The sequence below is a fragment of the Megascapheus bottae genome, chromosome 29 (genome assembly GCF_031878675.1).
Source record: "Megascapheus bottae isolate mThoBot1 chromosome 29, mThoBot2.hap1, whole genome shotgun sequence".
Taxonomy (NCBI): domain Eukaryota; kingdom Metazoa; phylum Chordata; class Mammalia; order Rodentia; family Geomyidae; genus Megascapheus; species Megascapheus bottae.
In genome coordinates, this window is record NC_143537.1 from 14477356 (window position 1) to 14491708 (window position 14353).

Consider the following 14353-nt stretch of genomic DNA (forward strand, 5'->3'; position numbering starts at 1 on the left):
TCATTTCTAAGATTCATCCAATAGCCCACAGGATGATGCAAGTTTTTTGTTGTTGTTTTGGTTTGGTTTAGTCCATCTTGGGCTTGGAATCAGGGCCTGGGTTCTGTGTCCCTGAGCTTCTTTTGCTCAAGGCTAGCTTTCTACCACTTGAGCCACGATGCTACTTCTGGCTTTTTCTGTGCATGTGGTACCAAGGACTCAAACCCAGAGCTTTATGCATGCCAGACAAGCACTCTACCACTAGGTCATTCTCTCAGCCCTTGGTGCAAAATTTTAACTGCCAGAATTCATTGAGAAACAGCTGGGCCAGCTGCCTATTCACATGAACAAACACATGAATCACTCATGAATTGTTCATATGCTCTCAAGCTCCTATCCTACAGGAAACAAACAAACACCATTTTATGGACCAAGCCTTCTTTGGATGCTTGAACTGAACTGCTCTCCATGGGACCAAAGCTTTAAATTCTTGGCAGATACATGTGACCTTGGCACCTATAATGCAAGAATGAGTTTTTATTCAACAAATGCCATCAAGTCATTAGCAAGTATTTCTATATGGGTCTGTAAAGTTTTCAGGGGGGTGTTAGGAAGGCTCTTCAAAATTATGTCTTTGGAAATAACATCTATTCCTCCCTATTTTCCTGTTTCAATAATCTTTTTGAAAGAAAGTGAAATGGTTCAGAATGATAACCATTTTGGTTTTCTCAGGCAGCATGGACATACTGGAAATGGAAGAGGGAAAGACATTGGAAAAGAACATAGATACATTGATTGCTGCCCACCCAGAGAAATTATTCAGTTTCTCCTCTGAGCCTTTACTACAGACATTAAAATTCATTATGGTAATAAATCCATGATCATCATCATACTATCCTTAAGTAGTTTTACATTACATTTTTATGGTTGTTCTAGAATATTTCAGTGTGTGTAATGTGAGAAAACTTACTGAAAGATCTTTGTAAGATGTTACAGAAATATAACATTTGCCTTAAGAAGGTTTGAATTTAATGAATTCATTTTCCATGAATAAAAGGAAAAAAAAAGCAGAAAGGACTTTCTTCTACTAGGAGGATCATTATATGGAAAGAACCTGAAGCCATGTCAAATACGAGTTATGTTTTGTTCTAGCATGATTTTGTATACCTAGTTTTAACTTATCTAACTGTGATGTTGACAATCAGTTATCGAATGAGGTAGTCCACATTTTGCCTATTTTTCTCTACCTGGTTATTATTCCACAAATAATTAAGTACAATATATCAATTATGTTTTTCTCCTTCATGTTTAATAGGGATTTGTGAACATTGAGAATATATTATGTCTAGTGGTACACAGTTCTTGATTTTTCTGTTGGAGACCCTTTTAGAGCGTGCTACAATATCGTTTTAAGAGAAAATAAAGTGTGCTCAGTGATGATAGCGAAAATATTGTTAAAGACCTCTTGGGACAGAAAAGGCTCAGTCATAAAAATCAGGTGCTCTTATTCATTTTCAACTGTATCGTTTTGACTCATTACTTTCAAGAAATGACTAGAATATTGCTGCACGGTCCACTGTACTGAGAAGAACCTTCCTGGGCCTTCACATGGAGACTGAATAAAGCTCTTCTATTTGTGTTTTGAAGTACTCTTTCAGTTCAGGTCTCTTAGCCTTTAGTGTTGGTGTCAGCAAGCCATTCTGAACTGAAAACATTTCACAATGGATGTAAATGGCTTTAACCTAAAAAAAAAGCCAAAATGCAGAACACATCTTTAATACGAACAAAACACAGTATTCAACAGATACATGGTAAGAGCATGTATATTCTGTAAGAGAATAGAATACATGATAAGAGCAAAGATGCCTATAGGAATAGATACACTAATATAAGAAGGTCATGTTAAGTCAATGTTGTATCAGTAACACTTTTGTCCATTTGATATGTCTTATGACCATCTAAGTATTCCCCTTACTTGTTCATTTAGGAAGTCAATAAATAGAAACAAATTGTCTACTCAGTGCTAAGCACTGAGATTACAAAGAGGAACCAGGAATAGCCCTGCCTTCAGGAAGAACATATTTGTGCCCAGTACACAGAGAGACACTGGAAAAGTATTAGTAAGGTGTACTCAGGTCAAAGGGAATCAGTGAAGCCATTCAAGACCAGAGGGAGGAGCAATCAGGGAGGACTTCCCTGATTAAAAATCAAAAACAAAAACCTGAGTAGCAGCCAGGTGTCAGTAGCTCACACATGTCATCCTAGCTACTTAGGAGACTGAGATCTGAGGATTGCAGTTCAAAGCCAGCCCAGGGCGGAAAGTCTGTGAGACTCTTATCTCTAATGAACCACCACAAAACCCCAAAACAAACCAAAAACCAAAAACAAAACCTCCGAAACAACCCACAGTCGTGGCGCTGTGGCTCAAGTGGTAGAGTGCTTAGGGACAATGCCCAGGCCCTGAAGTCAAGCCCCAGAACTGGTGAAAAAAAATTCTATGTCCAGCCCTAAATCTGATATTGGGATGAAAGAAACATCAAAAAGAATATTTTGACGTTCTGTTAAACTCACTCCCTGAAGCAAGCAGAAAGGGCTCGAGTGGAGTATCTAAGGGTCACAGGACTGTCTTTCTCCTCACCCCACCCGGAGAAGAGACTGTCTCATCAAATCCAGCTTTACAGAAGCTCAGAAGTCAGCTCCATGAAAATCCTTTAGTGAGAAGGTCAGACACTGCTGCCAGGTTGCCAGTCTATGTTCTAGTCTAACCTACAGCCTTGGGTCCATTTCAGTTCTTCCACAAACTTATCTGAATGGTTGACTTGAGTGAATAAAATGTCCAGGCAGCCAATGGAGAAAATGACTCACGGACAGGCCCTAAACTTCTACTTTTACCCCAGAAGTCAAGCAACAATAAAACACAGTTGTACTTCTATAATTATACATGTTCTCATAGAACCAGTGTCTAAATTTGAACCAATAAAGAGTTTGGGAATCTTATCCTCTACTTTTTCCCCATTCACAGACAGAAGAAAGAAGGAAGAAAATGTTTAATCTTGTAAATGTTTAATCTTAGCTTCCTTTCTGGAAACCATATACTTGTCACTAAAAAGAGAGTCTACAGCTCTTTTTTCTTAATTTCTGAAATATTCTAACACTTAAATATATAGGAATAAAATACCTTAAGTCTCCATTCGTGTTGACTCATAAAAGCAAGAACTTTTCGTAATCTTGAAGATATACAGTATTTTACTATGTTCAGAGGTGTTTTTCAGTGAAATATGTTTAACTCATTATTGTTTGTGAATAATACCCACCAAGTGGGTATTTACAGAAGAAGAGATAAAGGAAAAACCTCCAACATTTTAGGGAAATGATCAATTCACTCCTGACTAGGCAGAATTTGGAAAACAATATCAAGTATCAAAGTCCATTTTATAAGGTCTATGAGTTTATGCAACTGTTATTATCAAGAATATTAAGTTATAGTTAAATGTGCTCAAATGCTTACAAGGCACCTACATATTTTAATTATGATAGCATTTTTACAAATGCTTCCCATTGCCTAGCTACTCAGGAGGTTTGAGATCTGAAGATCACAGTTTGAAGTCAGTCTGGGGAAGAAAAGTCTACGAGACTCTTATCTCTAATTAGCCAGCAAAATGTTGGAAGTGAACCTGTGGCTCAAGTGGTAGAGCATCAATTGAGTAAAAAGGTTAAAGGATAGAACCGGGAGTGTGGCCTACTGGTAGAGTGTTTGCCTAGCATGCAGGAAGCCCTGGGTTCCTTTCCTTAGCATTATATACACAGAAAATGCTAGAAGTGGTACTGTGGCTCAAGTGGTAGAGCTTTAGCCTTGAGAATGCTCAAGGACAGTACTCAGGCCCTGAGTTCAAGCTCCAGGACTGGAAATAAAGTTAGGGGATAACACGGCCCTAAATTTAAACCTCATTACAAGGATATGTGCGCACGTGTGTGTGTGTGTGTGTGTGTGTGTGTGTGTGTGTGTGTGTGTGTTAGTCCTGGGGCTTGAACTCAGAGCCTGGGTGCCATCCCAGAGCTTCTTTATCATAAGGCTAGCACTCTGTGACACTTGAGCCACCTCTACTTTTGGCTTTTTAGGTAGTCTATTAGAGATAAGAGTATCAAAGAATTTCCTGCCCAGGTTGGCTTTGAACTGTGGTCTGCAGATGTCAGCCTCCTAAGTAGCTAGAGTAACAGGTATGAGCCACTGGCACCTGGCTAACAATTCATTTTTGAGGCAGGAAAAGGACAAGCTGAAACTAGATTGCAGATTAACTGGAAGAATTTTTTTTGCCAGTCCTGGGGTTTGAACTCAGGGCCTGAGCTTTCTCAAGGCTAGTGCTCTACTACCACCACAATACCACTTCTGGCTTTTTCTTTGTATGTGGTATGGAGGAATTGAACCCAGGGCCTTGTACATGCCAAGCCAGCACTCTACCAGTAGGCCATACTCACAGTCCCTAACTGGAGCGATTTATGTTGCACTCTGGCTTACAGCTGGGAGCATACCCTCCTCAGGCACAGAGCCTGCTGTTGGTTCTCCCATGGTTGATGAGGGAACAAACGGCCGGGGTGGGGCAGATGCCACACCGAAAAGAGGAGAAGAATGAGACAGAGAGAAAATTAAGAGGTGACAATCCTAGTAATAAAAGTAAACATTACTGGCTGGCCACATGGCCTTGAGGTTATCATGGTGAGGGAAGATCATTAGAGGAGACATTGTGCAAGGAATAGGAAAAGACAAAATCACATCTGCTCTCACTAGGAAAGCAACAGGTAACACTAGAATCTTAAGAGATGTTCCCATCCCTAGCCCATCCCAAGAAGGAGCTGACTCCCACTACCATTCTTTTCTTGTTCTGTGGCTGGTAATACCCCACAATACCAGCAGAGGGCAGACGGGTCTTACTAATGCACATGGATGGCCACATGTATTCTCAGGCTGCTGACAAGTCCTGGTGTCTGGAGGACACACTCTAGAGGACTCAGTCACACAGTTCCTCATTAAGGAAGTGCAATGGAATCAATTCTAGTGTACACTTAAGCAACTTTATTTATTTTTGGGGGGGGGGTGTCGGTCATGGGGCTTGAACTCAGGGCCTGTGTGCTGTCCCTGAGCTCTTCAGCTCAAGGCTATCACTCTACCACTTGAGCCACAGGGCCACTTCCACTTCTAAGTAACTCTTATGACAAATGGGCCTTCCATTTAGAAATATACATGTACATTCCCTTGAATGCCTCAGAGTTGACCATTAAAATCATAGAGATCTAGGCTCTAACTACCAAATGAGGGTAACGCAGTGTTTCTCAAACTGGATTAATATAAAAATCTAATTCACATGAAAAATGATAGTCTTAGATCCTGCAATGTTTAATTTTCTTCCGTTTGAAATTTAAAAATTAAAATCTTGGGATTGGGAATGTGGCTTAGTGGTAGAGTGCTTGCCTGGCATGCATGAAGCCCTGGGCTTGGTTCCTCAGTACCACATAAACAGACAAGGCCTGGGAAAAGCCTGAAGTGGCACTATGGCTCAAGTGGTAAGAGCGCTAACCTTGATCAAAAAAGAAGCTCAGGAATAGTGCCCAGGCCCTGAGTTCAAGCCCCAGGACTGGCAAAAAAAATTGAAATTGTTTGTGTATATGTGTGTGTGTGAGTACTGGGGCTTGAACTTGGGATCTGGGTGCTGTCTCTGAACTTCTTTTGCTCAAAGTAGTGCTCTAGCACTTGAGCCACAGCTCCGTTTTCAGCTTTTTCTGAGTAGTTTACTCAAAATAAGAATGTCATGAATGTTCCTGCGTGGGTTGGCATGCAACTTCAAACCTCAAACCTCAGCCTCCTGAGTAGCTAGGATTACAGGCATGAGCCACCAGCACCTGACAAGAAATGGTCATTTAGTAGGGATTACAGGCGTGAACCACTGGTACCCTGCAAATGTCTTAAATGACCAATTAAGACACGAAAATAATTTTGTGTTCAGAATAATTTTATAATATTCTTATGTTATCAAATGAACATGTAATATTTTGTGAGTTGTTTTTTTAATTTTAATTCCCTGTGAGTTCTTTCTTGGCTCCATGTTGAAGAAAGTGTGCTGGCTGACAGATCACTGGCCCCAGAGGAACTCAATTTTCCCATGTCCTCCTAGCGTAAGCAAATCTCTGCTGCTGCCAAGAAAATTGTCCCTCATAAAAGTAAAAATAGAGATTCCCTCCTTGAACACTTGTTTGTTAAATTTGTCATTTAAAATATGATGTAAAAATCAACATTAATAAATTCTTTAATAAAAAAAGTCATTGAAAAGTAAAAATAAGGTAGGGCTCTGGTCTGTAGCACTGCAGGCACCTTGGGGGATGAATGGGGGTCACACGATCTACTACGAACTGTAAGGCTAATATTTCAGCCTCATGAAAGTCTGTGACTCTCAGGACAGCAAATGCAGGAGCACTTGTCCAGTGACCTATTTTAGTTCAGGAGCAAGCTGCTGAAGCCAGTCTGCAACAGGCCTTTAGGGGTCTGTCAGCACACAGCCACACAGCCTTCTGGCTGGCTGTGCCACAAAGAGGAAGGAATCTAGGTCAGGGTCACCATTGTTAACTTTCATTTTCATAACTAATGAGTAGAAGGAAGATAATAATTACCTGTTCAAAAGAATAGAGTCCACTTTCTTTTCCTAACCTCACCATATCGTCCAAAATGGCTTTCTTCAGCTCCTAAATGGAACCATAAAAGTGAAATTACAAGAAGACATTTTAAAATAGGGATGGGGTGGGAGGGGAGGAAACAACAAGCTTTAAGTGAAGTATAACCCAGTGATTGTGCAGACATGTCCCTCCAGCTCTGCCTGACATTTCCAACAGGCGATTGCACCACCTCCCAGGAGGCAGCAAAGGGCTATAGATGGCCAAAGAAACAGGCTAAGAAATCACAAGAGCTTTTTTTTTTTTTGGTCAGTTGTGGGGCTTGAACTCCGGGCCTGGGTGCTGTCCTTGAGCTGAAAAGCTCAAGGCTACCACCCTACCCTTGGGCCAAGCCCCACTTCCCATTTTCTAGAGGTTAATTGGAGGTAAGAGTCTCAGGTTCTTTTGTGCCTGGGCTGGCTTTGAACCTTGATCCTCAGATCTCAGCCTCCTGAGTAGCTGGGATTACAGGCGTGAGCCACCATGCCCAGCAAGATAAAATACTTTATCCCTCTGTTTCATTTTTTTGACTCTGGCACCTCCAGATGAGCTCACGGCCCAGTGGAAGCTATGGGGCCTATGGCTGCTGCAGAGAAATAGACTATGAGATAGGGACTGATGCTGAGCCAGAAAACAGCAATCCTCCAAGACGTGCTGTGACATTTCCCCAAGCTGGGATCATGGGTTCTCTGCGGAGGAAGAGTTGGTTACTGTCTCAGTTCTGTCACTATCTCTGTGAAGCCAGTGTACGGCAAATCAGTCTCTTATTTGGAAAGACTGTGTGGCCCTGAGTGAGTCCAAAAGCCTGGGCTCATGGTGTGACTGTGCTGGGAACCAACTGTGTGGCCTTGGCCAAGTTAACCTCCTCCCTTGACTACTCTATTCAAGCTGCAAGAAAATACCAGTGGATAAACTTTCTGTGATCTCTCCTGGCTTAAAAAAAATCCAACAGTGTATCAAATTTCTAAAAAGAAATAGGTTTTTTTTTGTTGTTTGTTTTCAATCTCTGGTTTGGGGGAGTCTCATTGTAAACAAAGTAATATGAAAAATTCTCTCTGAGTTCCTCTCATTGTATGCTTTCATAATATGTTCAGCAACCTTTGGGGAATGGCCTCAAGATACTGACCTTACTTGTGCAAAGCTCTGTGTACTCCCCTTCAATTCCTCTCTTCTGGGCCCAGGAGGGCATGACTTCAGGGTCAGGCACTACGATGCCCACCAAAAAGGCCTGCAGTGCCCACCAAAGGAAAATATAATCGTGGTCATGCTTTTAAAGTGGTTGGTCATGATCCCATATTAAAAATAATCTCTTGGTGTTCACAGACTCCACCCTTTTCTAAAAATAAATACATGCTTATGAAACATGTTCATATGTTATAAAACTTTTCCACCAAAATATCACACATTCTTGTCTGTTCATTTTCTGATAATCCCTGCTACCTACCTCTTTGTGGGAGGGAATTTAAAGATACCAAGAATTATTAAAATTAGACTGATGTGAACTTGGATTCTCATACCAATCTTAAATCTACACATCTTTTGGATATGCGTATACCTCTATGACCAAATTCTATACATCACTGCACATCTTCCAAAATTTCTGGACCATCATGAAAAACTTGATTTTTGTAGCATTTTCTTCCAAAATAATTTAATATTCAGTTATACAAGTGAAACGGTGAATACAGTTGATTCAAGATCTTTGATATCATAGAATATATTCACTATATGACTTCTGGTCTAAATGATGTGGGTAGAAAAATAAATACAAATCTTCTCAAAATAATAGACCCCTAAGCAACATTACAATCAGTACCGTTTTCTGAAAAATGACACCCATTTACCTGCAAAATTCGTCTGCACAATGAAAATGAAAATAGCATATTGGTGGGTATATTTCGGTGACAAAGAGTTAGCATAGCATGCATGAAGCCCTGGCTTTAGTCCCCAGCACAACACACACACACACACACACACACACACACACACACACACACACACACACACACACACACACACACACACACACACGCTTACAGGAGCGTGTGCATGCATTCATGTATCATAACGGCAGAAATTCTAAAGTTTGAGCATTTTACCCTAGAAATTCTTCTTAGAAGTGGAAAATAAGTTGAAAGGGGGTAGAAATGTTTTTGTTGTTGTTGTTTTATCCATTCCTAAGGCTTGAACTCAGGGTCCGAGCACTGTCCTTGGGCTTTTTCAAGGCTAGAGCTCTACCACTTGAGCCACAGCACCACTTCTGGCCTTTTCTATGTATGTGGTACCGAGGAATCGAGCCCGGGTCTTCATGCATGCTAGGCAAGCACTTTACCAGTAGGCCAAACTCTTGGCCCAAGTAGAAATTCTTATTACTACTACTTAAAGCAACTGATGTAAACTAACTGTAACTTTAAAATGGATAGGAAGGAAGTGGTGCTATAGCTCAAAGTGGTAAAGTGCTAGCCTCGAGCAAAGGAGCTCAGGGTCCATGCCCAGGCCGTGTTCAAGCCCCATAACTAACAACAACAACAAAAAAACCCTTAAAAATACATTTTAAAAAGCACAAAATGTTTTAACCCGCCAGAACATATGGGAGGGTTTAAGGCATGGAGGGCCTCACCTTTAAGCTGTCCCCATGGACATAGATTTGTGCCACAGGTTCACTCCGGATATAAATGTTCTCAATCTTCTCTGGTGCCACATATTCTCCCTGAGCAAGTTTAAATATGTGTTTTTTCCGGTCAATAATTTTAAGAGTTCCTTCCTGTGGAGTTAGACAGATAACGTCCTATGAAAATGTCCTTCCAAGCCTAAGCCCCTGGCTCTGCCCATAGAGAAGTCCCTTTATCATCTACCTGGCAGATAGCACCTTGAAACCTCTTGACTTCCACCTGGCCATCCATCAGATGGTGTTTGGAGCCCTGGCCCCGCAAGGCAGGCAGGGCAGGGGGTAGGGCTGGAGGTGGATAGGAAGTACTGGTGCCATTGGCCTCCAGAACCTCCACTCACTTCCTGAACTCCAGGACTCCCTCACTTGGATCCCTCACTTGGCTCCATCCTTGCAATATTGCTCTTTCCTGGCTCCACTAACAATGGAGTTGGGGTGACCACTCCCACAACTACCAGATCTCTTCACACAGCTCCCAGACCTCACTGACCTGAGTATGCAGGGAAAGAAGAGCCTTGAACTCTCACTGTGCAAGTGTCCAGAGCCTGCTGGCTTCTCTGGTTTTTCTACCTACACAAGGGGCCTGTCATCTGAAGCCCTTGCCTTAAAGCTTTAGCATCTGTACCCTGCATGCACTGTCACCCTGGCCTGATTGTCTTTCGAAGTCTTCCATCTGTTCCCTTGGAAGGTGACTCATCTTGAGACTTAGGATCAGGATGAGCCAAGTCACAGGCTCACCCTTATTTTTTCCCCAGTAGGTGTGCCCCAGTTCATGCCAGTACATTGGGTAGGGAACTGCCAAAAGATGTATGTCTTGCTGGGCACCAGTGAGTCATGCCTGTCATCCTAGCTACTCAGGAGGCTGAGATCTGAGGATCAGGGCTTAAAGCCAGCCTGGGCACAAAAATTTGTGAGACTCTTAACTTCAATAAACCATCAGAAAATCAGAAGTGATTCTCTGGCTCCAAGTGGTAGAGTACTAGCCTTGAGCTGAAGAGTTCAGGGATAGTGTCCAGGCCCAGAGTTTAAACCCCATGATCCCCCCCCCCAAAAAAAAGATGTATGTCTTCCTTGGTCAGAGTTCTTGGCCCAGGGGAACATTGGGGACACCAGATGTCTTTGTGTGCCACAGGCCTGAGGGGTTCTCAAAAGGAAGCTCACTGAGGTAAGTGGAAGAAAATTACAGTCCATGGAGTCTCTCGGAGAACGTAGCCTTATTTATGCACCTGCTACCTTAATGCTTCAAATCCCAACAAAACCAAAGAAACTTGACAGAGATGCAGACATTCCCTGAAGGCAGAAGCTGTCTGTGACAGAGGCTTTTCTCTGGTCACAGCATTCATCTAAATGTCTCCTATAGACCAGGCACCATATTAAGTGCTCTACATGCTTAACCTCAAGCATGACAGTAACTAGAGAGGCAATATTTTAAAAATAGAATGAGGCAAATTAGTTTGAGTGAAAAGATGAGGACTATGGTCCAAAAGATACTCTGAGGGCTTGTTCCGTTAGTATACAAGTGCATCGACGTGTAATCCAAGAGAAGGGCAAGGCTTTGATCAAGGTGATGAGAGTAAATGTTGGCAGAGCCAAAGGGACTGAAGCATCCACCCAGCTCTGAATTTCTCTCTTCTCAGGCCTTCTCCCTCAGCAGAGGGTCCATATCTATGCCCTTCTCAGGTCTCCCAGAGATATGAGTCTCCTTCTACTCCATTATCAGACTCCACACACTAGCAGATCTGTTTCTGGTAAACCATGAAGAATGGGAGGTGGTCTCCAGCTCTACTCATAGGCTCATCATCTTCACTTGGAGGGAAGGAGGAGGAAGTTTGGGGGAGAGGGAACTCTGGTAAGAATGAATAACCTCAAGACAGACACGGGGATTCCTATTTTTTTTTTCTTTTTTGGTCGATCGTTAAGCTTGAACTCTGGACCTGGGTGCTGTCCCTGAGTTGTTCAGCTCAAGGCTAGTACTCTACCACTTTGAGCCACAGCACCACTTTTGGTTTTCTGGTGGTTCATTGGAGATAGGAGTCTCATCTCACGGACTTTCATGACCAGGCTGGCTGTGAACCTCTATCCTCAGATCTCAGCCTCCTGAGTAGCTAGGATGACAGGCATGAACCACTGGCGTCTAATTGGATTCCCATCTTACTTAACTGGATCACACACCCACCCGCTACAAGAGGTTCCAAACACACGTACCGGCAACCATTTCCCAATATCTCCAGTATGAAGCCAGCCATCACTGTCCAGAGCCTCCTTTGTCCTGTCTTCATCTTTCAAGTAGCCTTTGAATACGTTTGGTCCTCTCACGCATATCTGTAGGGACAAACACCACAGTTTCTCTCAGCCACAGTGAAAGGGAGGCAGTGTGGGGAGACTGAAGAATTGGGTACACTATCCATCACAAGAGCCACTGCGGGCCCTGTGGGGATGGATTCTGAGGACAAGGAATTGTCTGGATGTCTCTGCCTTTTGAATGGTTTCTGCTTTCTCTAAAGCAGTGTCCTCTCTACCTTTCCTCCTTGCTCAGGCCCACCCTTCTCCCTTTGCCATCTTTTTTCCTCAGGAGTCCCTTGGTCTTAGCTACACATTTTTTTTAATGTTTCAGTACAGAATTTGTTTTATTTCTCTGCCAGTCCTGGGGCTTGGACTCAGGGCATGGGTGCTGTCCTTGAGCTTCTTTTGCTCAAGGTTAGTGTTCTGCCACTTGAGGCACACCTCCACCTCTGGCTTTTTCTGATATTAATTAGAGATAAGAGTCTCAAGGATTTTCCTGCCTGGTCTGGCTTCAAACCATGATCTTAGATCTCAGCCTCCTGATTAGCTAGGATTATAGGCATGAGCCACTGGTACCCAGCTTTCATCAGCTGCTCAAATCTCTTGCTTCCAACACTAGGCACTCAGTTTCCCTACTCTCAAGGGATGACATAGCTTGGTCCATCTTATCTAGTTTACTTGTACATGGCTATTTCTTGTTGGCACAGATTATTCATAAGTAGGCCTTGACATTATTAGGGAAAAAAAAAACCAACAAACTATAGATTATTTGTTAGGGAATTCAAAATCTTTACTTAGATCCAGGAACTCCAGGTATAAAGGGGTTGTTGAATCAAATAAATCAGTTACTTAAAATTACTTTATACACAGGTCAAAGGAAAATAATTCCACTCTCTCTGTCTCCACTCTCTGTCTTTGTTGGTTCATTTTCAACTCAAGATACAAAGTATCCAGACATGAATGGCTACATCTTTTTTTTTTTGCCAGTCCTGGGTTGAGCTCAGGGCCTGAGCATTGCCCTTGGACTTTCTCAAGGCTAGAGCTCTACCACTTGAGTCTCAGCACCATTTCTGGCTTTTTTCTATGTATGTGGTATCAAGGAATCGAACCCGGGTCTTTGTGCGAATGGCTACATCTTTAAGTTTACCTCTCCCTCTCCTTTGTGGGTCCAATAGTTCAATTCTTCTACATCCACAAGCTTGATAAGATTGCAGGGCAGAGGTGCCCCTACATGTCCTGGAACACACAGCAAAATGGCACTTGTCAGTGTTTGGTTTCTGACACATCTTTATTCTGAATAGGCACTGATGACAAAGGTCAGATCAACCTCTGCTAGGCCTTTGTTTTAACATTTGATTTTTTTGACAGTCCTGGGAATAAAACTTGGGGCCTAGGCACTCTGCCTCAGCTTCTTCTGCTCCAAGCTAGTGTTCTAGCACTTGAGCCACAACACCACTGCCTGCCTTTTCAGGGTAGTTTGCTCGAGATGAGATTCCACGGACTTTCCTGCCCAGGCTGGCTTTGAACAGCCTTATATATTTTAAACACTAAGTTATATCTAGGTCATTTTGTAGTCATTGCCTGTGGATGTTACCCAACTCATTGGCAAGTTAAAGGACTGTTAAATAGGAGCTAGCCAAAGTCCTGAAATAATACAAAAACCAAAGCTGTGACATTTTGATGTAATTTAAGACATGCTGCTAAATCATTCACAATACTGTACAAAGATATCAATCTGCTCATATATAATAACCTTCAATATTTTTGAAGTAATGATGAATAAACACTCAACAGTTTTCCATAGCAAAATGCAGGAGATGACATAAGAGGGAAGAAGGAAAGTGTCCAGAAGGAACCTGAAAGTGAATGGCCAATATGATGGCGGCAGTAAAGAAAAAAGTAGTATGCATGGTACCTAAAGGACATTTGGCAATGGCAGGTGACTCAAGAGTTTATGTAAAGAGCAGCTTTATTCAGCTAGAGTTTAAGGCAATAGGAGTCACACTACACAACCAAAAAGGTTTACTTGGCCAAATGGCAATTCCAAATTAGAATTCACCTATCATATTTCTCCTGACTCTACTACCTCAAGCTGCTCTGAAAATAGTACTCCATTAAGAGCATATATATTTTTTGCATGCACATCATCCCAAATTTTCCATTTTGTGTTGAACAAACTGAAAGCACAAAGAGTGGCCCCAAGAGGAAGTTGGCTCAAAGCTGGAACCTTTCCCTCAGCAAAAGTATTCTTCTGCCAGTCACAGAAAAGTATGATTGGGAACTGTGCTCTTCTGAGGTTGTCACTAGACACAGAAGACCACTGCTTCCAAAAGGCCTCTAAAATGGCCTTATATGGAACAGTGTATTGGCCAGGTGTGGTAGCACCACCTTATAATTCCAGCTATTCAGAAACTGGAGACAACAGAATCAAGAGTTACAGGACAGCTTGGATAAAGCTAAGGAGTCCTGAAAAACAAAATACAAAACTAAAAAGATTGGGGATGTGGCTCAAAGGTGTTAAGCTGGTACGCACAAGGTCCTGGGTTCAATCCTCCATACTAGTAATCACTGAAAAGTTTTCTCTCCTTCAGAAGAGCTTTCTTTTTGCCCATGACCCTCCAAAAAAAGAGCTTTCTTTTTCTTTTTTTTAAATACAAAAATTCAGTTAAAACATAACTGGAAGCAAGGTTGTTCAATACCAGAACCTATAAAACTTATCACACT

The 14353-nt window shown here is 42.2% G+C and overlaps 1 protein-coding gene across 2 annotated transcripts in view; it reads right to left on the reverse strand.

The window, feature by feature from the left end:
- Window positions 1-1266: 1266 nt before the first annotated feature.
- Acsl6 (acyl-CoA synthetase long chain family member 6) overlaps window positions 1267-14353 on the reverse strand; it is a 41950-nt gene continuing 28863 nt past the window's right edge. For both annotated transcript variants that reach the window (XM_090321070.1, XM_090321069.1), the window contains exons 16-21: window positions 12777-12865; window positions 11552-11668; window positions 9299-9442; window positions 7805-7906; window positions 6640-6711; window positions 1267-1721 (exon numbers count right to left, since the gene is read on the reverse strand). In XM_090321070.1, coding sequence (XP_090177196.1) covers window positions 1584-1721; window positions 6640-6711; window positions 7805-7906; window positions 9299-9442; window positions 11552-11668; window positions 12777-12865 — 662 coding nt within the window. In that variant the 3' untranslated portion in view covers window positions 1267-1583. The remainder of the gene's footprint in view (window positions 1722-6639; window positions 6712-7804; window positions 7907-9298; window positions 9443-11551; window positions 11669-12776; window positions 12866-14353) is intronic.